The sequence below is a fragment of the Natrix helvetica genome (assembly GCF_964273705.1).
Source record: "Natrix helvetica genome assembly, chromosome: 2".
Lineage (NCBI taxonomy): Eukaryota > Metazoa > Chordata > Lepidosauria > Squamata > Natricidae > Natrix > Natrix helvetica.
The window spans coordinates 63,959,317-63,987,098 of record NC_138552.1 but is presented as its reverse complement, the minus strand read 5'-3'; the positions used below and the strand labels follow the sequence as shown (position 1 = coordinate 63,987,098).

General features: G+C 37.9%; 1 protein-coding gene across 1 annotated transcript in view; it reads right to left on the bottom strand.

Annotated features, from left to right (window-relative positions):
• The window catches only part of CNTNAP4 (contactin associated protein family member 4), a 285,271-nt gene that overhangs the window by 60,092 nt on the left and 197,397 nt on the right, over positions 1-27,782 (bottom strand). The window contains exons 5-11 of the mRNA XM_081943209.1: positions 26,239-26,442; positions 25,927-26,111; positions 23,994-24,137; positions 19,302-19,563; positions 15,883-16,032; positions 13,830-14,001; positions 4,718-4,824 (exon numbers count right to left, since the gene is read on the bottom strand). Of these exons, the coding sequence (XP_081799335.1) occupies positions 4,718-4,824; positions 13,830-14,001; positions 15,883-16,032; positions 19,302-19,563; positions 23,994-24,137; positions 25,927-26,111; positions 26,239-26,442 (1,224 nt within the window). The remainder of the gene's footprint in view (positions 1-4,717; positions 4,825-13,829; positions 14,002-15,882; positions 16,033-19,301; positions 19,564-23,993; positions 24,138-25,926; positions 26,112-26,238; positions 26,443-27,782) is intronic.

Here is a 27,782-nt window from a genome sequence, read left to right as displayed (position 1 = left end):
TCATTTAGACTTCATGAAGAAAACTTTGCAGGATTTGCAAGAAAAAGAGTTAATTTTTTCTGAGCTTCAACAGGTGTATATTATTCTATCATCGCTTGATGAAAGCTACGACTCTTTTGTTTCCTCATTGGAAGTTCTTTCACGAGATGAACTGACATTATCTGAGGTTACCGGGAGATTGCTTGAAGAGTCCAGACGAAGAGAGGATAGAGTTCAGTTCAGAGACAATCAATCACAAGAAGAAACACAGTTTTCAACTGTAAATTTTGTTAAGAAATGTTATTCTTGTGGTGGTAAGGGGCATATTGCTAAGAACTGTAAAAATAGCAAGAAAAGGAGTGTTGCTAATAGTAAAAGAAAAAGCAACAATGTTACTGTAATTGTAGCTAAGGTAGATAAGGCTGTAAACCATAGTTTCTGGGTGGTTGACAGTGGCGCATCCCATTCTATAACTAAGGTTAAAGAAAGGTTTGTTACTATGAAGGCTAGCAAACAGCACATTTCCTTAGCAAATGGTTGGAAAATTAAGGCTTCAGGTGAAGGTACAGCTTATTGTCCATGTATTAATGAAAAATTGGAAATGTTATATGTACCTAAAATGAAATTTAACCTATTATCTGTAAAAGACCTTGTGAAATGTGGGTTTACAGTAACATTTAAGAATGATAGATGCATTATTGAAAAGGAAGGTAATAGTGTTATTGCCAATTTGGAGAATAATTTATTTATTCTACATGAGAACTCTTTAAATATTGCGAGTTCTGAACCTGGTTATAAGAATAAACAGCCCCATGATAACTGTATACATCTACTTCATAGACGTTTAGGCCATGTAAATTTTAAAATGGTACGTCAAACTGTTATTCTATCTAATGGAATCAATTTGAAACCTTGTTCAAAATATCTTAACTGTAATGCCTGTAACCAGGCTAAAAGTAAGGTTACCCCTGCAAACCGGTTTCAAGGATTCAAGACATCTAAACCACTGGATGTAGTGTTTGCAGACCTAATTGGCCCTAAGAAACCTAGCTTAGGAGGTGCCTGCTATATACTCAGCATTATGGACCATTATTCTAGGTATGGTTTCTGTTATGTAATGAAATCAAAGGCAGAAACTTTCCAACATTTTACTAAATGGTTAAAGTTTGTTGAACGTAAGATGGATAAAAAAGTACTTTGCCTAGTCACTGATAATGGGTCTGAATTCACTAATCATAGGTTTACATCAATGTTGGAGAATGCTGGTATAGAACATAGGCGTTCTGCCCTCTACAGGCCAGAACATAATTCATTTATTGAAAGACGTGGTCAATCATTGCAGGCAATGACCAGAACTATGCTGGTTGATTCTGGTTTGTCAGAAAAGCTTTGGGGTGAGGCTATAATGTGTGCAAACCATATTCTGAACATAGTAGTTAACTCAACTACTGGTAAGATTCCTTATACTCTTTGGCATGGTAGGAAGCCTGATTTGAGTTATTTATACACATTTGGTGTCCCTGCTTGGGTGCATATTCCCTCACAGACTAGACGGAAGGATCAAAGCAGAGCTAGGAAGATGGTTTTTGTTGGGTACAATTCCAATAATAGATCGTTTAGGTTCTGGGAACCTGGAACTCGGAGAATTATGCACAGTGCTAGTGCTAAATTTTCAGAACATGTTGGTTGGGAGAAGCTAGAACAAGAGTTTCACAAGGTTTGTGATGATATAGATGTTGATCGTTTGGTTAATCATGATACACCAAATGAGCAGTTAGAGAATCAGGATGGTCCATCTATTACTCTGAAAAGGGAGGAAGATGTAGATGTAGAATCTACTCGTGAGGTGGAACAGGATGATTCTGCAAGTCCTGTATTGCCTAGGAGGTCTACTAGGGACAGGCATCCACCCGACAGATACCAAGCCAGTGTAGTATTGCAAGTTAGCATAGAACCTTCTAGTTTTGCAGAGTTAAGGCTGTATCCTGAAAAGGAAAAGAAATTGTGGAAAACAGCTATGGAGAAGGAGTTGAAATCCTTACAGGAATTGGACGTTTATGAAGAAGCTAGGCTCCCTTCAGGGGAGAGTGCAATTGGCTGTAGATGGGTGTTTAAAATTAAAAACGATGCTGCTGGCAATGCTATTTATAAGGCTCGTTTAGTTGCTCAAGGGTTTTCCCAAACTGAGAGGGATTACGATGAGGTTTTTGCTCCGAGCTTGAAAGCCTCTACGTTGAGGGCAGCATTGGTGTGGGCTGCTAAGTATCGGTGTAATGTTACCCATATTGATGTTGAAACAGTGTATCTGCATGCTCCATTGCAGCATACCATTTATATGAAGATGCCACCAGGTGTGGATTCTAATGGCCAGACTGGTTGTTGGAGACTTAAAAAGAGCCTTTATGGTTTAAAACAGTCCGGTTTTGAGTGGAACAGATGTATAGTAAATGAACTAAAAGCTATGGGATTTATTCCAGGTTTGGCTGATCCTTGTTTATTTAGACGGGTGAAAAATGGTTTGATCTCGTTGTTGCTTTTGTTCACGGACGATATAGCTATTATTACTAGGTCTGAGCAGGAAGCTATTGACATTGTTTCACAATTAGAGAGTAAATTTAAAATCCGGAATTTGGGTGAAATTAAGCATTATCTGGGCTTAGACGTGGTTAGAACCAGCTTCCAACTTCCAACCATCTTCACTAAGGCACAAAGTTCAGTGAAACATACCTCATCATGTGAAGGTTATCATCTTACATTGTGAGTGGATATATTGATCTACCCAAAGGGGAGAATGTTAGGGTGTAACCAACAAGTTGGGTAGACAATATATTGCACAAGGCATGTTATGTATCTTTAAGAGAGGAGCTCTGCTAATTAGTAGATTACAGCATTTAAATTGCAGCTGATGTTGTTGCTCTCTCTCTCTCTCTCTCTCTTGATTGATGTATGATAACTGCTGTCTAACTGTTACTACTGTTGCTACTACTTACTGTGTGTAAGTTATTTGCTACTTGTATCCAAGTTATCTTGGTAGTATTGGACTGTTTTTTCTGTGTATGACTTTTTGGCTGTGTTTATGGATTTTGCTATATTCTTCAAAAAGTAAAGTTTATTTTGTTACTTTACTATCCATTATTCAGTGTGGTTGCTTTATCTATCGCACGTTGCGTATACTTTACAGGGTTGCTCTGTTATAACCTCGACCTGGGGTTCATTGCCTGTGCTTAATCGCACCAGTACCTAACACTCCTCAACATGCTTTGTCTTGTCCAGATGAGAAGCTATCTTTTGTTTTCCAAGAAAAGCATGAGTTCTACACTTAAACACCCTAGATTGCCTACAAGATCAAGACATGTCCACAGAAAAAGTAAATATGGTGTCTTCACAATTCAGGAAGCAGGCTGTGTGGATGAGCTGCTTGCAGTATAATCAGGAATATTACAGTTAGTCCTTGGCTTATGACCATTTGTTCAAAGTTCTTATAGTGCTAAATGAGGCAGACTTATAATAGCTCTGTGGAATTTTTGGTAGTATCCACATCATCATGTGATAGCAATTCCTGATATTCCCTGCCACCTTCCTACAAGAAAAATCAGTGGGGAAGGTGGCAAAAAATCATGATCAAGTGAGGTTCTTGCAGCATACTCATGTAATGATAGCAACTGGTACTGCCAGAGTTGTCATTGCTAAGTGACATTGTGTTTTAGAACTGTGTTGCATAATTACTGTGATGACACTCCTGGCTGCTTCCCCAGATACCTCTTAGATGTCAGCTCAGAGGAAGATGAACCAGTTCCAGGCATGTCTGGAAGGGGATTGGTCATTGGCTCCAAGCAGCCATCTGAGAGGGATTTGGGTGAAGCACAGCTCCAGCAGGACAGCCCTCTGAGACTTCAGACAGGGAAAGCATGCAGCTGCAGTCAGTTAGTGAGGAGGAAGAGGAACTGTCTTCTGCAACTGATCTGAGAACATGTAGGGCAGAGAAAAGGCAGGAGCACAGAAGGTCAACCAGACTACCCATGAGGAGAAAACCTCATCATTATTGATAGGCTGCAGCAGATGCTGGCTTTAGCACAGCAAACAGATGGAAGCAATGCTGTGAACAAAGTATTCATTTCCTAGATGTCTGTTTTCTACTCGTTGTGATTCTTGCCTTGCTTTGGATTGACGCTGTGCCTTGACTTGGATTGTGCCTTGTGAACTCGTCACTTTTCTTGCCTCGTGAACTGTGAACTGTGTACAAGAACTCTTTTACTATGGATTTAATTTTGCCTGGTGGGTTTATTTTGATTGGGAAACTTTCAAGTGCCTTGTGGACTCATTGGCCATTGCCCTTTGAACTAGCATGGGTCTGCTTGTGACTAGACTTAATTGAAACGCTTCTGGATTTTTGGTGAAGGGAGTTGTGGGGGGATATTAATAAACCCACTAAACCACAGTTACATGTTTCTCTGTAAGCAGGATAGCACATTGACAGAGTTCCCTTGCCCAACTATAATGTGAGGACTCTTGTAAAAGCTTGATTTTTATAGGGTTGAATGTCAGCAATCTTGCAAGTATAATATTCAGCTTTGAAAGGAAACCCAAGAATGTGCTACATAGATAATTCTGATACTGCATAAAATTGAATAGCACTATGCATTTAAAAAAAATACTGGAAAAAAATCATTCAATAAACAAATACTACTGGGGCCTAAAATACAATGTTTAAATTATTATCAATTATATTAAGACTTACAATAATGACATGTAGCCCCCGTGTAGCCTGTGTTTGCACAATTGCAATAAAAACTGTTCCAGGATTGTGAGCATTCTCCACCATGTTCACAATAATTGGGCAGGCATCTACAAAGTCAAAATAAATATAACAATATTTTTAGAATAGCATTAAGGTAAAGTATAGATTTTATCGCACTTATTTATTAGTAACATGAGATGTGGGTAATCATTTCACCCATAATGAGAAAGTAATTATAAAAAAAAAAATAAGTCAAAAGGATTCAATATGAATTCAGGTGTTTGTGAACTGAGTGTGAAATCACATACTGGTGAGAGACATCAGCACTCTGGAATATTGTATTCTTATTATAATATATGACATTAATAATGTGGGTTTTTAACAAATGTTATTTTAATGTATACCTTAATCAAAACAGATACCATCTTTTATCCTTCCCAATAAAAAAATAGAGATTTCTTCAAGTTGAGCTCAACTCCCAGAGATTTAATGAGAACCTATATGTAATTTTCTTAGCAGTAACATGGAAGGGGTTTTCTACTGCTACCTTTTGAGATTTTTATTTTAACTTGATAGTTTAGCCTACAGACGTACATTTTTTGGTGTCTTAGATTTAATCCATTTTAGCTATCTAAAATATGTCAAATACATGCTCTAGTTGCAAACTGGCCATTTTTTATTGGAAGCATCAGAAATAAATAATTGAAACATTATTATTTTAAAAAAGTCTGAAATTCTATTTTATAATCCAAATCCTTATCTGCCAGGTACGTAGGATGGGTGGACAGAAAATAAAATAAATTATATAATGCATGGAAAACCATTAATTTTATCTGAACCACTTTTTTCAGAGATGTTGGTGAAAATGATCAGATAACCTCTCTTCTGGCATTCAAATGCTAGAATGTGTCAAGAGAATGGGCTGTGAATGTATCTAATTTATGCCTTTCTCCATCCATTCATCTATCCATCCATCCATCATCTATCTATCTATCTATCTATCTATCTATCTATCTATCTATCCATCCATCCATCCATCCATCCATCCATCCATCCATCCATCCATCCATCCTTTAACAGTCTGTGTTTGATTGTCTGAATTCACATTACCCCATGGAATTGAATGCCCTGATTGCACAGATTTAAAATATCATAAATTGAAAATAAAATATTTAGTAATATATGGCTTCGTTGGCTGTACAAATGAAGAAAGAAGAACATGAGTAAGACAGTCAAGTTTTTTTTTTCCTCAAAAAGGAAATAAAAGAAAAAAATTCCCGAACTCTTAAATCAAAGGAAGAAATGTCTACTATCCTGCTGCTAGTTGACATAATATGGATCTTTCTGGGATAACATGAAATGTACTTGGTTTAAAAGAGCAACACTGTCATGTCAATACCTTAAGACTATCTATTATATTATAAGCTGATGACTGTTTAGTAGACCCTATAACAAATGAAGTGAGAGCTATGGATATATATTTTTCCCATATTAGTTTTATTCAATTTATTAATATTTCCATTGGATATATTCCTTAGTTTTATTTTAGAAATAAAGATCTAATGGATTAAAATAAATCAGAAAGTTATATTTTTTTCTTTTGTTAAAAACAATCCATCATTTACTGAATCCTCACTGAAAATGTATACAAATGAGTTTTGGACTAAAGCTACATCTGGAAGTACCTAGGGAACAACCACAAAATGGCTGCCACAGAGGATCTGTCTCCTCCTAAAATGGCCACTATAATAGGCCTCACTGATCAGACAGCATCCATTTACTCAAGAAAACCTCTAGATGCTGCATATCATTGCTGTAAGCAAATAGGATGTTGATCTGATCCTTGTATTTTCAACACTGGCCTCCTTTTCTCTGGCCAAAGAAAATTAATGCTCTGTTAGCTTCTGACTAGATATTTTTTTTTCTATTACAAGACTTTAAAACACCTGCCATTAAAATAATATTTAAGGTCCTACAGTGGGAGGCAAAGGAAGGAAAATAGAAAATTTATTCACTGGTCCGCAGTATGTGTTGTGTTCTAATCTGCGTGGCCAGCAGATGGCGCTGTCTGAGACGCCTCTGATTGGTTTAGACGTGCCTGCCGGCCGGCGGGAAAAACACAGGTTCCCTATTGGTTCCCCGTCTGACAGCTTTTCATATAAATAGCTGTCAGACGGGGGTGTTCCCTGTTCCGTTCTGTCAGAGTTAACAAGTTAATAAAGTGTTTGCTTGTACCTCAGCCTCATCTTTCATTGCCGCCTCAGAACATAAAACTGGTGATGAGGATGGGGAAAACGGACCCCCACCAGGTTATTCCTATGGCTACTGCGGCTATTTTTTCTCCTTTCTGCCCTGAGGCTGAGGCCTTGAATGCTTTGAATGTTTCCTTTTAGTCCATGACCTCACTAGCCTCTCTCTGGACAGAAAAAGGGGATTTTTCTTAAACTACTGTGGACCGGAGATGTTTGCTACTGCCAGGGCTCCATCGGCCACTACTCTGGTCCACACTTTGCTGTGGGACCTGCTCCTGATAAAGCTCAAAAACCACTATGAGCCCGCTCTGTCCCGTTTCGCGAGGCACCAATTCTTCCGCTGCTGTGTCCAAGCTGAAGAACAATCTATCAGCCACTACGTGGCGGCGCTCAGGGCTGCTGCCATCAGCTGCGAGTTCTCAGATCTCGATGAGGCACTATTAGAACAATTCATCTACGGCCTCAGAGATGTCCATCTGCATAGAGGAATCCTCTCCCGCTCTGAGCTAACCCTCAAGATTGCTGTAAACGAAGCCCGCACATATGAAATGGCTGACCAGTCCACGCCTGATTTTCGCCGCCTTCCTCACTCTCAGGCTCAATCTTTTCCTCCCTCTACAGTTCACCACCAACAGGCCTCTGACAATTTCAAGTCGGAATTAGACCTTGCCATTGACCGGTTACAAAACCTCTCTCACAAGGATGGCTGGAACTGCCTCAGCTGTGGAGGGCGCCATCTCCGCTCCTCCTGCCGTTTCTGCTCTGCCATGTGCCATAAGTGCAGCAAGAAGGGTCACTTGGCTTCCGTATGCCGTTCCAACCCTTCTGACCATCGCTTGCCTGACCTGCCTGCGGCTTTCCACTGCCCATCTGCACCTCCTTCGTCTCGTCAGCAAAACTGCCTCTCCCTTGGGGACACCGATGATGCGTGCCCTGAGTGGGCCATCGACTCTGCCTCTTCTTCTGTAGGGGGTCGGGGTAAGATTCACCTCACCATCCTCCTTGAAGGCCACCCATTCTCCATGGAACTGGACACGGGATCCGCACGATCCATCATGTCCTGGGACACCTTGCACTCTCTGCTGCCCCACTTATGCCAGCACCAGCTGGCTCCCACTAAATGCCGCCTCAGGGACTATCAGGGGAACCCCATTCCATTGCTTGGCTGTGGCCATTTCCTTATCACCTATGGCACTTTGCCGAGGCGTCTGCCCCTCCTTATCGTCCAAAATCCCCTGGCTTCCTTACTGGGCTTAGACTGGTTTTCTGCCTTAGGTCTCTCCATCTCTGGTATCCACTCCACCCACTGTTCCTCTGTTCCCAGGGATGACCTTCTCTCTCTCCTTTCTGAGTTTGAAGATGTTTTCCCCCTATATTGGCCTGCTATACAGGGACGCCCATTTCCTTAAACCTAGACCCTGCGATAGCTCCCATTCGCCTTAAGTCTCGGCACCTGCTTATTGCTCTAAAAGCTAAGGTAGACGCTGAGATTGACAAGCTCCTGTCTCAGGGCGTCTTAGAACCAGTGGATTTCTCCCGTTGGGAAACCCCCATAGTTGTCCCTTTAAAGTCCAACGGATCTATTAAGATCTGCACAGATTTTAAATCAACCGTAAATAAGGCCCTGCAAGCCCACCCTTACCCCATGCCCATAGTGCAACATGTGTTGCACTCTCTGGGCCATGGCAAAATCTTCACAAAGCTGGATCTCATGCAGACGTACCAGCAGCTGCCAGTCGACGACGGTACTGCGGCTGCGCAGACAATTGTCACGCACCGCAGGGCTTTTAAATGTCGTCGACTGCAGTTCGGAATCAGCGTGGCCTCAGGAATTTTCCAGTCCTTAATGGAGAGATTGCTCCAAGGAATTCCTGGGGTCACTCCATATTTTGACGACATCCTGATCACCACCTGTGACCGATCAGGACTTGCCAAAACACTCCAGACCGTCTTGCTGTGTTTCTGCGCAGCCGGCCTCTGCTTAAAAAAATCCAAATGCCAGCTAGGGGTTCCCGCCGTGGATTTTCTGGGCTACCTAATAGACCAGCACAGCATTTATCCCTCCCCATCTAAGGTGGACGCTATTCTCTCTGCCCCTACCCCAACAAACAAGGTCGAACTGCAAGCCTTCTTGGGCCTCCTTAATTTCTATTCCTCCTTCATCCCCTATAAGGTCTCCCTGGCGGAGCCGCTCCACAGGCTGCTGGACAGCTCTGCTCCATGGGCCTGGACTAGCCGTGAGGCGCGTGCGCTCACGGCTGTCAAACACTCCTTGACTGTTCCCCGTATGATGAACGCCTTCCTTTGCTCCTTGCCTCAGTCATTCCTACCCTGATGGCTCACAGGCCCCCATTGCGTTTTACTCCCGCACCTTATCCAAGCCTGAGTGAAACTATAGCCAGTTGGATAAGGAGGCGCTGGCCACCGTTGCGGGAGTTAAACTTTTCCACCACTATTTGTATGGCCATCCCTTCTCCCTTGTGACTGACCACAAGCCACTCCTGGGGATCCTTGCTGGAGACCACCCAACTCCCCCTATACTCTTCCCCAGAATGTCTTGCTGGGCAGAGTTCTTGGCTGCTTACTTGTACTCCCTAATTCACAAGCCAGGTCGCCATATGGGCCAAGCAGATGCCCTAAGTTGCTGCCCTCTGCCCATTGGGGTCTTTGATCCTGCCCTTCTGACTCCATCTCATTGAGGACCTCCACCTACCCATGTCCACCTCATGTCCGAGACGCCTCTGATTGGTTTAGACGTGCCTGCCGGCCGGCGGGAAAAGCACAGGTTCCCTATTGGTTCCCCATATTGGTCTGACAGCTTCCCATATAAATAGCTGTCAGATGGGGGTGTTCCCTGTTCCGTTCTGTCAGAGTTAACAAGTTAATAAAGCGTTCGCTTGTACATCAGCCTCATCTTTCATTGCCGCCTCAGAACATAAAAGTATGGTGCCTGTATTTGCAAATTCAGACTCACTCTGCAATCATGTTAAAAATATTAATGTTAATACAGGTCAATGGAAGAATCTGCTTTGAGAAGTAGGGATGGAAGGAGAGGTTGTTAGACAGGAAAAGACTATGCTATTTCCAATGCTCTTCTTTAAAAAAAATCATCTCCTGGTGGGATGACATGAAGAAATAGTTGTTGATCCTTTATAAACTTTTGCAGATTAACTAACCTGCTGAGTTGGGGAAAGAAACTTTCCAGTGTTTGTGTTTCTGAATGCTTTGTGACTGTCTCCAGGCAAAAACATCATAGGTTACTTGAGACACGGGATAGCACTGGGGGGGTCTCTCCTGAATTTGCTATCCTAGAAAAATTGACTCTTGGTTCAAAGCAGTTCTTCTGCCCTCCTCAATACAATCCAACACAAAGTAATTGCTGCAGAGACAAGTTGGCGTTATGTAGAACACTGGTTGCATTTACATCTGTGAAATAGATGCTTTGCAACATGTGGAAGTAGGACCAAAGATTGGAAAGAGATGCTCCATTGTGTAATTTTTCCACATTTGTGCACATCTCAGCCACTTTGGCGTACATGCAGAAACACACATGCACAACTGACAAAACAGCTATGCAAAGACATAGTGTTTGCAGCCTTTATATCCTTATCATATTCAAGGCAAAGAACATTTGAAGTCCTAAAACATTTAGGAAATTGTTTACAAAGTCTTTTGATGTAGGATAAAGAAGGTTAATGGAAAGTAAGACATATCCCTAAATAAGCTGTACTTATAGCCTAAATAGGGAAAAAAGATCAAAGACTTTTTGTATTTTTGTAAGAAATAGGATCATTCTAATAATTCTTCAGAGAACAGACATTCTCATGGTTACCATAGATCAGAAAGAAAAAATAGGTACTGAGAGTTTTGTAGATATAGTCAAAAATACCATGGAAAATATTTTAAAAATTTCTAGGTCTGGATGACATAAAAGAAAAAAAAAAGTGAAGAATGTAATGAATAACATCTTGTTACAACAGCAAACAGGTACTGTATTTTTGTTTTGTTTCTTTTTTCTGTTATTACTTTAAAAGCAATAAAAATTAATAAAATACAAATTTAATGAACTGAAGTTTCCAATCCTTTTTTTTAGTATAGAGACCCTATTGGAAAAATAAATTCTATAATTGTAGCCAAATAAACAGATTTCAGTCCATTACACTGAATATTACAGACCACAATTTTGTTTGAAATATGATCTATATTATATCTATATCTATAAAAGAATTAGTATGATTAGTATGATCACAATACTGAGGTATGGACTGGCAAGCTTTTATAAGACAATAGGTGGGCTGATTGTCGTACAACCAAGTGACTACAATGACTTATAATTGTTTGGACAGCTGCCATGGTCTAAGGTTCCCTAAGGTAGTCATGAACTGATATTAGTTTCCTTGATACTTCAACAATATGTTTGGAAAGTGGATCTTATTTCAATTCGATGTGGGTTATCATTATAACCAGTCAATGTCTGTGGAATAAGTTGATCCTGAACTAATATTCCCTACTTTGTTCAACTTTGGTGCTCCCCATTTCTCTGTATTTCCTCCTACCTTAGTGCTTCTTCTGATCAGTTATTAATGGCCACAGAGCAGTGTCTGCTGAGTCTCATTTGCCTCTTTCAGACTCATGACTGTAGCTGGGCATTCTCTGAAATTTATTCTGAACAACTCCTTTTGCACAACAGCCTTTCTCCTATTCATTAAAACAGCTTCTGGATGAGTCTCAAGAGATGTTGTGGCTGCCGTAAGAGTCACATTAACTTTAAAGAAGACACAACTTTTCTCAGGCTCACATGAAAGCATTGCATTCCCTCATGAATGTGAGAATGTTATTGACCCATTGGGGCCATAATGAGAAACAGCATTTCCTACACTAAATTATTTCAATAGATCCTCACCCTCACCCTAGCCATAACTCCATACTCCAAAATATTTTATTAATAATTCATATGCTACATGAATACTTCTTAAGGGAGGCAAGACAAAACAACAAACAACAATCTAGCTTTGGAGAATACGTTTTGTTGCAAATATCTATCTTTGTATTTGTATAGAGTTCTTTTGATTATGCTGTTCTTTTTCAAGGGCTCAAAGACAGTGTGTAAAATTTTGTGTCATACAATTTTCATGTACCAAGAAGCAGTTAGTTAAAAAGAAGCAACACAAATTGTCAGACATACAATTCTAGTCTATAGAAAAGTGTGAGTTACATGAAACATTATTTTGAAGGAAAAAAAGATCCTTTAGATCCTAAAACTGCTAAATTTAATATGGTCAATGTTTTGCTATTGTTCTTATATAAGAATATATAGAACTATTTTTTATGCCTTAGGAAAGGAAGACAACAGATCTGCTTATTGAGTTCAGCAAATGTGTGCAACAATGCAGAATTTTAATATTCATTATACAATACAATACAATAGTAGAGTTGGAAGGGACCTTGGAGGTCTTCTAGTCCAACCCCCTGCCTAGGCAGGAAACCCTATACCATTTCAGACAAATAGCTATCCAACATCTTCTTAAAGACTTCCAGTGTTGGGGCATTCACAACTTCTGGAGGCAAGCTGTTCCACTGATTAATTGTTCTCACTGTCAGGAAATTTCTCCTCATTTCTAAGTTGCTTCTCTCCTTGATTAGTTTCCACCCATTGCTTCTTGTTCTACCCTCAGGTGCTTTGGAGAATAGTTTGACTCCCTCTTCTTTGTGGCAACCTCTGAGATATTGGAATAATGCTATCATGTCTCCCCTAGTCCTTCTTTCTCTTAAGCTAAACATACCCAGTTCCTGCAACCGTTCTTCATATGTTTTAGTCTCCAGTCCCCTAATCATTTTTGTTGCTCTTCTCTGCACTCTTTCTAGAGTCTCCACATCTTTTTTACATTGTGGCGACCAGAACTGAATGCAGTATTCCAAGTGTGGCCTTACCAAGGCATTATAAAGTGGTATTAACACTTCACGTGATCTTGATTCTATCCCTCTGTTGATGCAGCCTAGAACTGTGTTGGCTTTTTTGGCAGCTGCTGCACACTGCTGGCTCATATTTAAATGGTTGTCCACTAGGACTCCAAGATCCCTTTCACAGTTACTACTACTGAGTAAGGTATCACCTATACTGTACCTGTGCATTCCGTTTTTGTTGCCTAAATGTAGAACCTTACTCTTTTCACCATTGAATTTCATTTTATTAGATAGTGCCCAATGTTCAAGTTTGTCAAGATCCTTCTGTATCTTAAGCCTATCTTCTGGAGTGTTGGCTATTCCTGCCAGCTTGGTATCATCTGCAAATTTGATGAGTTCCCCATTTATTCCCTCATCCAAATCATTGATGAAGATGTTGAAACATTATAATATTTCCATCTGACTGTCCCTGTACCTTCCCTGAATAAATTGTGTAATCTGGTCTGATAAGACATTAAATAGATATAGCTAATCTATACACACCAAACCAAGCAAATTTTAGCAAGTGCATTTATTATCTATGACTCAGATACATTTTCACAAGGCATTTTATTGCCAATGTGGCCTTAAAATAATGTTGAGGATAGTTTGCTAAACGCAATCAAGCCAGAAAAAACAGCTATAAATATAGATCGAGAAACTTTGAATTGCAGGGCAATTGAAATTTAGGACACAAGTAGTAACAGTATTGGGGGAAAAAAGAAAAGAAAAGAAAAAGAAATTTGCCATACCTTCTTCAAATAACTAAAAGTTTAGGGGAAAACAGTTGTCATTTTGTCTTCATATATCCGAACTTACATAAGGACCAGAAAGAAAAGCATGTTTAAAATATCTAAATGTTTTAATCTCAGCAGCAATCAAAAATCAATCTTTTTCACTGAAATATAATCTCTTACCTATCTATAATGCCACACAAATCTATTTGAAGGTCACTGAAATGTCCTATTGTATTTTGTTGAACTGAAATTAAATCTATAGATTTGCCATCAATGGAAATTTGTTTCATACATCCAAGGAAGCTACTGTAGGGATTCTTACATTCTGAGTTGTTGATATTAATTGGGCATCCTAGAAGTAAAAATATGAAAGTGATTCATTGGGGAAAATAATTAAATTTACAATGTAATGCCCTAGTGATAGACTTACCATGTACTGGGAATTATAATCTGAGATTCCAACTTAATTCACACATAATTCCAGAACAAAATAAACAATGACTTGAAAAAATGCAGTTCTTTTATGTGATTTATGCAAAGTTCTAAGAAGTACCTGATTAGCTTTTTCCCATAGATGAAAGCTACAATGAATACATTTATTTTTAAAATTATTATTAAAAAAAATAGGAAGGATGCTTCTTATTTTTAAGATTAGCACACTGTCAGTTTATCAACAAAAGTAAAAATGGAAATAAGCAGAAAGGAATGTAATGCTACCACAATGCCAGCAGAAAAGAAAATACACCAATGACATCATAAAGAGAAGGATACGCACATTTGTAAGTTTTCATATTCTCAGTAATTCCCCTTCCAGTGACAAAAGTCCTTTGAACAGTCATCAGTTTGAAATATGAATGCCAACAGGCTATGCAACATGACAAATGACGCCATTTCCATTAGTGACTTGTTTTTCTAGTGTGACAGTGGTGCCTTACGATTTATGCACCCGAACCCTTCATTGATATTAATCCAAATGTATTACCTTCTAAGTCTTATTAACCCTCCTTGTCTGATAATATTCAATAACTTTAACAGAGTTCATAATGAAGCTTGTTTATATCTTAAGAAAGAAAATGCTGATTTAAAGTAAACTATGAGAAATAATAGTAAAAATTGTATTAAACTTCCTTTGCTTTATCCAGACAGTCTGCTATAACTCGGGGAGCTGAACATTCAGACATTTTGTTGGAAGGAATTTTATATAAAACTTAGGAATAGGAAAATGTTCTTTTAAATTATGTATAAGTATTTTCTGTACAAAATGGCTTTGTCATTAGTTAAACATATATAGGATTTAAACAATTGGTTTAACATAATATTACAGTGCTATGCCTGTAAAGATTATCAACCAAAAATACACAGATTGTATGTTTACATTAGCTTGAGGACTATGTCAAATTAGGACAAAAGGCACATGTAGAGTTATGAAAGACGTTTACGTTCTTTCTCTCGTAAATCTCCCTTAAATCTCTCAATAAATGCCCAAAAGGAGAAACAGAAAAATAATAAAATAAAATAATTGAGAACAAATGAATCTTGAGAGCACGTGTTAACACACACCCCAAATGAAATCTGCTTCCCCCCACCCCCCATTTCTGAGCTGAATGTACTGATATATCTTCAGGGGAAAAAACGTGTGATGAGGCATCATTATGTATCTTTTATCAAAGAAAATGGGGCTTAGCTTCAAATATTCTCAAACATTTGTAGAATAAGCAGGGAAAATGTCCTTGTTCAAGTCTCCTGCAGCTTTAAATTATTTTAGAATGCTGAAAGTCCTTTTGGAGATTACCATTGTTGCATATGTATATTTGTCGTATACAGTTTTGCCACTGTTGTAATTTTTAGGGGAAAGGGGAATAGTACAGTAGTTTTATGTGCATTGAGCCTGATGGCTTTTATAATTTTACAAAGTTAGGATCATATACAAGGAAAGACAGTGAGAAAGATTAAATATTAGTTTTTATAGTACTATATTAAGAAATTGTTTTAAATGTTAAAATCAGATGACTCTTCTTCCAAAAAACAAAAAACAAAACCCAAAACCCTGAAGAATTGATATGTCTCATCAAATCTTAGTCCTGTGCTAAGCCCAGAAGATGCTAATGACATGAAGCGGAGATGTTCAACTGAAATCTACAATAAATTTTACTAATAATGCTCCCAAGTTTCATTTATGGTTTTTCAAAACTCAGATTTTTATGGTTTAACAAGAAAATGAAATGTATCTCACCTCCAAAATAATAGGTGTCTCCTGAAAATATATGCATAGGCACTAACATATGAGATGTTGACATTGCTTCGTTATCTACCATTAAGGTTACACGATTCTTTTTAGTTAACAAATATATAGAATGCCACTGCCCATTATGTAAACCAGCACCTAGAAGGGGAAAAAATGTCAAGAAATGTTGAGATCAAGAGAACGTATTAATATAATATCTGATAAGCATTTCATAATCTTTAGCACTTTTGAAAAAATGAAATTCCAGCTTGTGTGAATCATCATATATTTGCTTTCTTTCTCTTTTTACTGACTCCCTGCCCTTGTAATACCAAGGGATAGACTATAGTATTTAAATGAAAGATTCCGTACTATCACAAGCAGATATTTCTAATACTTTGGTGTAATTTATAATGTCTTTTACCATGACCTCCAGTCAAATGCCTATTCAGGTTTGTGTGTGTGATAAAATTAAGAGTTGTATTGAGTCCAAAATTTCTGTTGTTAAGTGAGACATTTCTTAAGTGAGTTGTGCCCCATATTATAATCGCTCTTGCCAAAGTTTGTTAAGTGAATCACTGCAGATTAAATTAGTAACACAGTTGTTAAGTGACTCTGGCTTCCCCATTGATGTTGTGGTCTTAGGTCAGAAGAATTGGCTCATCAGAAGGTCGAAAAAGGTGATCACATGACACTCTAACCATCATAAATTGCTAAGCATCCAAATTTTGATGGCATGACTATGGTAATGTTGCAATAATCATGTGGAAAATGGTAATAAATCACCTTTTTCAGTGCCGTTTTAACTTTGAACGGTGACTAAATGAACTGTTGTAAGTCAAAAACTACCTGTACCAAGCTTTGATGGAGTGATTTGATGGTGACTCAGTTGAATCATGTCTTGAAGATGGCCCACAAAGTGATGCAACAGTCTGTATAATATCACCCCTAATTGTAACCCATATCCTAATTTCTTATTTCAAAACTTCCATCTTTCTAAACAACTGCTGAACAACTAGCAAAAAGAATTGCATTGGGAGCATTATATAAAGACCCTACTGCAATAGGAAGTCTTGGTTTATTGTCAGTTAATCATTCATAAATTAATATGTGCGATTGTTCTCTGTTTTATGTGGGAAACAAAAAAAAATCTTTATATATCTCTGGTAATGAAGTCTCAGAGCTGTGCTCAAAGTAATATGCTCCAATTTAATTATCACATATTGTCTGTGTGAAAGCGGGTCATAAGTCTGCCTGTAGGGTAAGAAACCTGTCCAACCATTCATAATTTAATTACTCAATCTCTACTTGCAGACTTGATTTGCTCCAATGGCTACAATAAACACTTCCAACTTACTAGTAAGACAAAAAAAGTTCACAGTGTGCTGTTGTTAGATAACTTTCTGCTGAGGAAGCAAGAACCTTTTTTTTTAAAAAAAAGACACATGGTATTTTATAGCTGCATAAATAAATGAAAACTTTCATTTATAACTCCTCGAAAATTTTGTCTTAGTTGCATTGTACAGTGAGATAAATTCTATTCTAATGTAGTTTTTGACTTTTCGTTGCATGAAGTGTCAGGTTGTAGACAAATATTTTACAGAGAGTTTTGATTTGTGCCTGCCATTTACTAGTCTGTCAGAAACGCATGTCAGGAAACCAGTTAGACATTACAGGGCATGGAAGAAACCAATTAAAACAGGCAGTGAACTATGATTGTGTCATTAACATGCATGTAATTGGGCTGTGATTTAAACTGCTTTGGGGGAAGCCAGATATATCACAGTAAACGGCACATCAGTGACATTGTTGCTGTAGAATTAACTTTTTTCTGATGGTGAGTCTAGGAAAGCCAAAAATGGACACACTTTCTGATTATTTAATCTGTGTTGGGGAGTGTTCACATACATTATGATTGGTTGTGCTGTGACTAAACCCAATTTCAGAACTTCAATTCCAGGATGGATGCTTTGCATAAATCACCACCATGATACTGAATTGCTGCTGGCAATCATTCAATTATCCCAGCTGTTATATTTCAGTTACTTTACCACTCACTCAAATGGAAAGCTGCAAATAAATGCTGCAAGAGGAAAACCTGTTAATCTCCTGTTTTATCAACGCTTCTATAAACCATATATGTGATAAAGACCACAACATTCAATTTAAGAGCCGTATTAGAATAATGCTTAGGCCATTTGCTTTTGGGTTTAAACAACTCTAAAGATATGCCTTCTGAATAATAGAGCTACCGGAAATGACCCAGTAAATCCAAGCAAATACTAAAATACTTTGAGGGTTATCTTTTTAATGTATCTGTTGCAATGTATTGGTCATCCAGTTTTTTAAAGGCCAGATGTAGTAGCTCTCAGGTGCTTAGCCTTGCTGACATTTCATATACAACACTGGGCTTTTATATATGACATAGGGTTTTTTACCCCAGTACTTCTGGTTGTCCACTATTGGGAAGAAAACATTGGCTTGCAGCGTCACCTAAATGATTAAAGGCAGTGAGAAATCATCATTGAACTTAAGTCCTACTTGTAACTTCTCCATAAATAACTGGCCATTGTGGAAGCAGAATGTTGGACTAGATGAATATGGCTGTTCTTGAGTTATAGTCTAATGACCTCACAAATGGATATTCATTAAGCAAGTTCAAGAAATATTTATATCCAGTGCCAGGTGTGAGTTAATCTGATTTTTTTTTATTGGAATGACCTTCAATGGCCATGGAAGTTAACAATGATGCAACTTGTACCATTTTATCTGGAAAGCACAGCATAACCCAACCCCAAATATAATCTTAAGGCAACCCGAAGAATTACTTAGAATTATGCCCAAATTATTGGATTCAACAATTTGGTTTCCTGTTATCAGTCTCTGCTATCATACAGATTCTGAAATTCATATATTTAGGCATAAAGGTTTAGATTTGTGATAAAAGAAAGGATAGCTATACAGTCTTTACTTTATACAGGTTTTTTTTTTTTTATCAGGTCCAGAACTCTATCTTCTAGAGAACCAGACAGATAATTTGTAATAAATATTCTGTATTGGGCAGTAAACTGTCCATGTACTTAGTATATCATATATTATTTTATTCAAATTATTTCAGCTGAACAACATATGAAGTTGAACTTTGTAGGAGGCCCTGTCACAAACATTTCCCATGTTAAGCAACTTTGGTGTTCTTCAAACTTTCCAACTTCAGATGTTTAAGGTCAGAGTGCCAGGATTCTCATCTGCTGCCATGCCAACTCGGGAATTCTGGTATTTGAATCCCCATTTACGTTGGAGAAAACTGGTATAAATAAAGCATGTTTTTCTCACTTAAAAGATAAACACACAAAATGCTTTTATCAGGATTCTGATGCTTAGTCCAGGCATTTATTTTAGAAATTGCTTTCTTCTGCTTTTTGCTTCACCTGCAGTGATGTCACTCTGTGCCTTTCCGGGTTTGTAGAAGCTCAGCTTAACTTTCCCATCACTTAGATACATAAGGAGGCCACCTGAAGTCTGATATAGTTTATTTGATAGCAACAGTCCCTCATTGTTCCAGGTGCGGAAATGAAAACTGACTGAAATTTCATCTAGTCCTGCTGTTCCAGGCAATGCTAAATAGCTGTTGGGGTTCAAAAAGGTGACAGGAATAATTGGAGGCTCAGAACAGGAGAAAGATATATTGCCCTGGAAACAAAGGAAACAAGATAAACATTAGGCCAATGCAGAAATGGAGTGGATTAGCCAAGATTAGTTTGTCTATTACGATGGTCGGAAATTACAGATAGCAGTTGTATATTGTTCAGCTGCTTCAGGAAAAGATAGTAATGAAAAGTAGCATTTTAAATAGATAATGTCATCCCTTTGAGAGCTGTCAGTCTGTACTGATAAAAATACAGAACTAGAAGCATCTTAGCAAGGTTGCTAGTCAATACATCATTAGTTTAAATAATTTGGAGACCCCTCCATGAGTATATTAGATATGTGAAGAGTACAAGCTTGATAATCTATTCTTTACAAAAACAGGGGACTGAACATTTGAAATACAGGTAGATACAGAGATAGATGATATAGATACAGATAAATGTAGCTGTATGTTTAGGTATCATTTTCCCAATATATTTCTCTAACTTTGTCCTTTTCTCATTAAACATACTTCCCCGCCCTCAAGCAATTTTATCACCGTGTGTGTGTGTGTGTGTGTGTGTGTCTCTGTGTGTGTGTCTGTGTGTATGCCTTGTTACATTTGTGTTGCATTTGTGCTGATAAATAAATAAAGGGAGACTAGTATAGATCTATTTTAAGATATTTAGCTCTCATCAGCTAGCCATACCCTTACTGGGATTTGAACCTGGGCTGTATTACATATTAGGCAGGAGTCTTAGCAACTAAGCCACAGGCTCTCCTCCTTTATCAGCTAGGCCAGGGAAATAGGTATAGGCTGTGTGTACATTGTTGTTTCGTGTTGTAATGGTCTGGGTGGTGGGTGGGGTTCATTTGTTGACTAGAGCTGGTTTCCAGATGTTTGGTATGTGGGGGGTATCGTCACATTTATTCATGTTGTGGGGGTGTTTCTCTATTTCAATAGCTTCCATAATTATTCTCTTGTTGAAGTATTCTGTTTTGGAGATTAACCTGGTTCCTTCAAAATTAATTTCATGTCCTGCAGCTCTAAGGTGCTGGAAAAGGGAGGAAGTTTTTTTTTTCCTTTTTTTCTTAATGAGTTCTTGTGTTCTGCGATGCATGCATTTTTTCTCCTATTCCTTTGTCCTATGTATGTTGCAGGGCAGATTTTGCATGGTATTTCGTAGACTCCTTGGTTTTCTAACTGGAATTTGTCTTTGGGGTTTCTTAAGATGTTGGCTATTTTTTGGTCAGTGTTGAAGGCTGTCTTGATATTGTGTTTGTGGAGAGTTTTGCTGATTTTATCTGTGCTGTCTTTGATGTATGGGAGGAGGGCGATGCCGTTGTCCTGTTCTGTGTCTTGGTTTTTGGGGGGAGACTCCCTTTGGATTAGATTGGTAATTGTTTTTTCTTTGGACTCCGTTGGAGATTAATACATTTGTGAGTTTGTGTAATTCAGTTTTCAGGTGGTCTTTGTCAGCGAAGCGTTTGGTTCTGAAGATGAGGGTCTTGGCTACAGAGTTGATCTGTGCAGGGTGGTGATGGGATTGTGCATTTAAGTAGCAGTTGGTGTGTGTTTTTTTCTGGTAGATGGTGTGTCCTAGGGAGCCATTGGGTTTTTTGTAGATTAGGACATCCAGAAAGGGAAGTTGGTTGTTTGCTTCTATTTCCATGGTGAATTGTATTTTGGGGTGTAGGCTGTTGAGATGTGTGAGGAAGTTGTCCACTTTTTTCTTTCCCATGTGGCCAAATCACAAAAGTGTCATTAACATATCTAAGCCAGAGTTTGGGTTTGTGTTCAGATTTATCTAAAACATTAGTTTCAAAATGTTCCATGTATAAGTTTGCGATGGCGGGTGAGAGGGGTGATCACATGGGTGCTCCTTCTATCTGTTTGTATCTTTGTTCATTATGGATGAAGTATGTGTTGGTTAGGCAGTGGTTGTCAGGTCCAGGATGTGTTTAGGGGGGTTGTGTTTGTTCTGGATAGCTTTCAAGGCTTCTTTTATAGGCACTTGGGTGAAGTGGGATATGACATCGAAACTCATGAGTAGGTCGCTGGGTTGTAGGTTTTGTTTCTTTATTGTTTCTATGAAGTGGAGTGAGTTTTGTACGTATCAGGTGATGGATTCTGCATAGGGTTGGAGTTGTTTGGCGAGGAATTTGGCATGATTCTGTAGAGGTGAGCCTGTGGAGCTGACTATGGGTCTGAGTGGTTGTTCCTTCTTTGTGTATCTTGGGGAAGCCATAGAGTTTGGGGCATCTGGAAGATTTCTCTCTGGGGATGAGTTTATGCTGGATCTCTTCACTGATGGGAGAGGCTTTTATTTAGGATTTTGTGGTTTTTTTTACAGGTAGGGTGAGGTCTGTGTTTAGAGGGGTCTTGGAGTAGGTTGGATAGTTTGGCTTGGTAGTAAGACATCCAATGTGGCATTACCTTTGTCTGCTGGGAGAATGATTATGTTGTAGTCTTTCCTCAGGTTGGTGAGTGCTACTTCTGTAAGTCACTTCTGGGTGGACTACTGACCCCAAAATAGCCAACATCTTATGAAACCCCAAAGACAAAATCCAGCTAGAAAACCCAGGAGTCTACGAAATACCATGCAAAATCTGCCTTGCAACATACATAGGACAAACAGACAGGAGAATAAATGCACGAATCGCAGAACACAAGAATGCACTAAGAAAAAAAGAAAAAAACTTCCTCCCTTTTCCAGCACCTTAAAGCTACAGGACATGAAATTAATTTTGAAGGAACCAGGTTAATCTCCAAAACAGAACACTTCAACAAGAGAATAATTATGGAAGCTATCGAAATAGAGAAACACCCCCACAACATGAATAAATGTGATACCTCCTGCCTACCAAACATTTGGAAACCAACCGTAGTCAACAAACAAGCCCCACCCATCACCCAGGCGGTTACAACATAAAACAACAATGTACACACAGCCAGCACCAATCAGCACCAATCTACCAATCATGATACAACCACACAACCAATCACTCCAGTTACTAAAACAAAGCCAGCACTCCATACCCCCACCCCAAGATTTATAGAAAGGCGGCAGCTCCGATCATACTTTAAGCCCAAAACCCAGCCTGAAGATGGTGAGTGAGACCACGCTGAAACTCCCTTTAATTTAATATGTACATTTTTGTATATTGTATGCTGCAAATTGCATTACAGTCTCATGAAAAGTTCAGGAAAATTTAATTGCGTAGTCATGTTAAAATGGAACTGGATATATTCTGTTTATCTCCCATTCCTAGAAATTCAAAAAAGTTTCAAATAATTCTTTATTTTTCAGTTTAAACTTTAAATATACATAACTAGATTTTCCAATGGCATTTCTTTTCATTCCTTCTTTATTTGTTATTCTTTTTTGTAGTTTATTGAGTATGCACATGAACACACACTTTTACATACATGATGAGAATATGTAACTAACATGTAAACAAGTATTTTTCAATATTTTGACACTATTACCTATTCCAGCGATGGCAAATCTTTTTTGTCTCGCGTGCCATAAGTGGGGGGAGCGCAGGGGGGTAGTGTGCAGGTGTGCCACACCCATAATGCAATGCATGACACACACACCCAGTGTGCATGACAGGCACTCCCCCCCCCATTTTTTGCCTGCTTTTTTGCCCTCCCCAGGCTCCAGAGGCTGTATAGGAGCCTGGGGAGGGCGAAAACAGCCTCCCCCGGAAGCCCTCCAGGGGCTTCAGGGACCTTCAGGACGCTTCCCTGAAGTCTCCAGAGCAGTCAAAACGAACCTCCGGACAAACCGGAATGACTTCCAGTTTGCTCGGAGGGTCATTTTGAGCGCTCCAAAGGATTGAGGGACCTTCAGGATGTATACATCCTAAGGTAACTTCACTTTTAAAAATTGGTGATTGAAGTGCATTGTTTCTGATAGAAGAGAATATTTGTAGCTCAGTGTTGAAATTATGGGACTTTGGATGCTTTTTTCCCCCAGACATTTTATTATCAAAGTAAGTAACATCATCAGTGCTGTATTATTTCCTTTGCCACACAAGCCTTTATAACCACAGAAAAAAATAAACCAAGAACCAAGGGGCCTTCTGAACAATATGAAATGAATAGAGGTAGTTGGTAGAAGGAGACATTAGGCTTGTACCAGAGACTCTTAATTTAATCACACTAACAATATTCCCTTTCATTCCTCCATGGTACCTTATTCTCTTATTATATTATGTCAACCAGAAATATTTTTCATGGGCACAGTTGGAAGGAAGGGCACAGTTGGAAGGAAGGAGGGATGAGAAAACTATTTCCAATGGTGTACTTAAATTAAGTTTTTAGAATTAAATACATACCAACCTTAGATTGCAATTTGAATATTACTATGAACTGAGGCCAAAAAGGAATGTATGTTTGTCCCTCTCTCTGTGTGTGTGTAGAGAGAGAGGGGGGGGGGAGGGAGGGAGGGAAGGAGGGAGAGTGCACACATATAAATATCTCTTACCATTATGTTGATCTGAGGTTTATATCTCTTGGCCAAATCAATAATGTTCACACCATTGTAATAAATATTTTCAAAACATCCATGAAAGTTTTTCCATGGTAATATGCCTGATTTTCCAGGCATTGCAATCCCTCCAAAGCTGAGCTTAGAAAGAGAATAAAAATCAATAACAGTATTAAATAATTTTCTGACAATCTGCTTGCAACTATGATGACAAAAACACTAACAGTAGAATAAAAACACCACTTTCCATTTTAGCCAATTTAGCATCAACTTATTTTTTTATTTATTTGAAAGCTCTTTTTAATTTGCAAATGCATTAACATAAATTGCAGGTTAAAATGCAGACCTTAAATATACTTCCATAGTACTTCCATAGGTAATAAGACAATGAAAATACTCTAAATAAGCATGTTCTCATTCTTGAAAAGGAGATTTATTCAATAGCAATTTTAAGAGAATAAAATTTATTTCTCATTTCTAACTGAACAATGTTTACCTATAAATATCAATTCAGAACATACATACACACACACACACACAAACAATAAACATATAGATACCCTCATACATACATGCAAATATACTATACATCTACATGTATATAGTGATGACCTAATTTTTATCAATGTTTTGTACTGTATAAAAATTCTGTTTTCTTGTGGTCATTGTACCTGTCTATCTGAAATTGTACTGTGATGTTTCAGTCCAATGAAACTATGTATGTATGTTTCACAAATGTGTGTATTATTATTTCCATTTATTTTTACTAAAAATATTCATGGCATGCTGTTCTTCATGTTATATTTCATGCTCTGAACCAATGATGAAGAACTTGTGATCTTCCAGATGTTGCCATACATTTGCTGTAGTACTCTTGGCCATGATACATAATGGCTGTTGGGAGTTATATTTCAACAATATTTGAAGATTTATAGGTTTGCCACTCCTGCATTGTACTATACACACATATGTTATAGTCTTGAACATTCCTGTGCAATGAATAGTTTTATTCTACATAGAAAGCTGCTCTGTTTTTTTTTTAATAATTCACATGAACTCGGCATATTTATTTATATCTCATGCTCAACTACATTTGTTCAATTTCTCATATGATTCTCTAAACCATTACACAGAGATGAAAGATGATAAGATAAGGGATTAGTGCAATGACAAAGTGATCAAATTACCTTCTTCCACTGGTCTACAGAAGGATTGGGCAACTTTTTTTGTAGAACACTGGAGTAATATGTTTGTGGCTGCATAGTAAGCTTGATTAAAGCAAATAGTATGTGGTACTTTCTTTTTTACTGTCTGGTAAGTGCCTTCTTCTCTTTTAGACTATTGCAGCAGGAAACAGCCAATATTTTTTCTTACTAGAGATTTGAACTGATTTCTTGCAATAAGGGTTTTGATATTAGGATGAGGATTTTAATAAATAGAGACCTAGATTCAGATTACTTACCTGGTCACTGTAACTACACTGCATCCTAAAATAACTTTTTTTAAAAAAACACAGCAAACCATTCCTTCCTTAGTTTATTTCATGCTTCCCATGCCTGCTTGAATGATTAACACTGCACATTTACTAGCAAATAATGAAGAGATATAAGAACTGACTGGTGAAGTTGTGTTGCCACCAATTCCAAAAAGGAAATTTACTCAGCAGGGAAGAAATTAGCATCCCCAACTGAACATCAGTATAAAGCTGAATTCCCTGCTAATATTGTACTTTCTCACTGTCCATGCTTTAAATCCTGCATAGCAATAATTTACGAACTGTGTTTCATAACAAAATCAAATTTGGTTAATTCTACAGAAGGCAGAGAAGCAGAGAAGTCTCAACTATGCATCTCACAGTATCCTCGAATCGCATAATCTCATTTACATCACAACGATAATAACTCTAATAAATGAAAGATAATTTTCACACCTCATAATCAAGGTCCAAATAATTGAATTCTCCCTTTGCATGAAAATGGTGAGTATGTTTATCAACTGTAAAGTTCACTTGATTATTGAAATGTTCAATGAGGACTGAATGCCAATGCTGGTCATCCAAAAGGCTACCCAGAGTGATATTAATCTGGGCATCAGCAGAATACATTTTAGCATCACCTTCAAGAGGAGAAAAACAAATGGTTAAGTCTGCTATAATAAACAACAGAGATGGCAAAGATATGAGAGTTCAGATTTCTTTTGTTATGTTATTAAAAGAGGGACAATATGACTGTGTATTTGGTACCTATATTAATGAATAATGAAAGCTTCCCGTTAGCTAAAACCAATGTGATGTGATCTCCATTCTGTCCTTCTCTGTGTAGCAGAATCCCATCCCTTTGGCTGGTTTTAAACTTCAGAGAAATTACATCTTTTAGGGCCGTTGTGGATTTGGGTTTAAATCTGTAAAGCAGGAAACTCCTTCCATCAAAATCTGCTACATCAGATCCTGGAAGTAAAAAAAAAACCAGTTTTCTTATAAAACAGCTTTTATATTCTTATAAAATATATAGTATGATAATATATTGTTCATGTGATACCTAAAACACAAATGCAAGAAATGTTGTCAGGAATAACATGGGGAAACAATAGAGATTTCAGAGGTTGTAAACAGAGGATTCGTATTGTTTAAGTTACAAAATATTACAAGAGCATTTGACAAATTCTGAAATATAAGAGAGAAATAAAACAATTTCCCACTTTCTATATGTGGGGAAACAGGCACAATTTTCATACATAATAGGCTTTATTTCTCCAAAGTTATACACATTTGGCCATTGATAATACACTTTTCTCTCATTATATGTTAGCAGAGGCATCTGTAGCTAACAGTGAGGATGCCCAAATAAACCTGAGTTGCAATATCACAGAGAAAACTCTGGCCTTTAAAAATCTTGCTAATGGTAAGAATATATAAAGGGAGAAGCTTGCGTTGCGACGACAGAAAGCATGCTTTGCGATTTCGTCCCTTCTGTTTATGGCGGTGCATATAAATTTCCCATTTTCATAGATGTGCACTTTCAATAGGATATTAGACACTAACATAATGTAGTATTTATCATAATCTGTAAGGATGATTTAATAAGTCACGAACAACATTCACACAGCCTAAGTAAAGAAGACAAAAGAGGCAATAGTTCTTGAAAGCTACATTTGTGAAGTAAATGAAGATATATCAGACTTCCCGTAGGTCATTTTTCAATTGACTGTCCTCTTCCAAATCAATGGAAAGCTCCTATTTCATATTATTTCACTTGACATAACACTTACTATATTGGGCTTTGTTTTGGGCATAAGCTTTTTAAAATTCATCTTTGTGAGCCCATTAAAGAATCCATTATCTCTGCTGAAGGGGTATCTGCAGTATTTTAAAAGATCCTGTTAATACCTTTGACTTCCTTTGAGTTGCATCAATTGCTTCTCCCCACCCACCCCAGTTTTCTATCTTGTCCTGTAAAATTAATAAATCTGCTTGCAACTCTATATGACCTCTCTGTAAATAAACTTCACTGAAACATACTGCAACTATCTGAGACTTTCTTTCCCTTTAGTTTTATTTTTAATCACTGCCTTTCCACTGGGAAAGATAAGTCTATTAAAACCAGGGAACAAAGTGAACAACGTGCTAAATGTTCATTCTATTTTCAATATGTTGTCATCTATCAACTACAATGATCAGTTAACAAATCCATCAGATGTAATATTTGCACATAATCCCCAGGCTCTTTCTGGTTTTATTTTTACTATCCTTTAACATTGAACCTTAATGATGCACTTTAAATGGTGCAT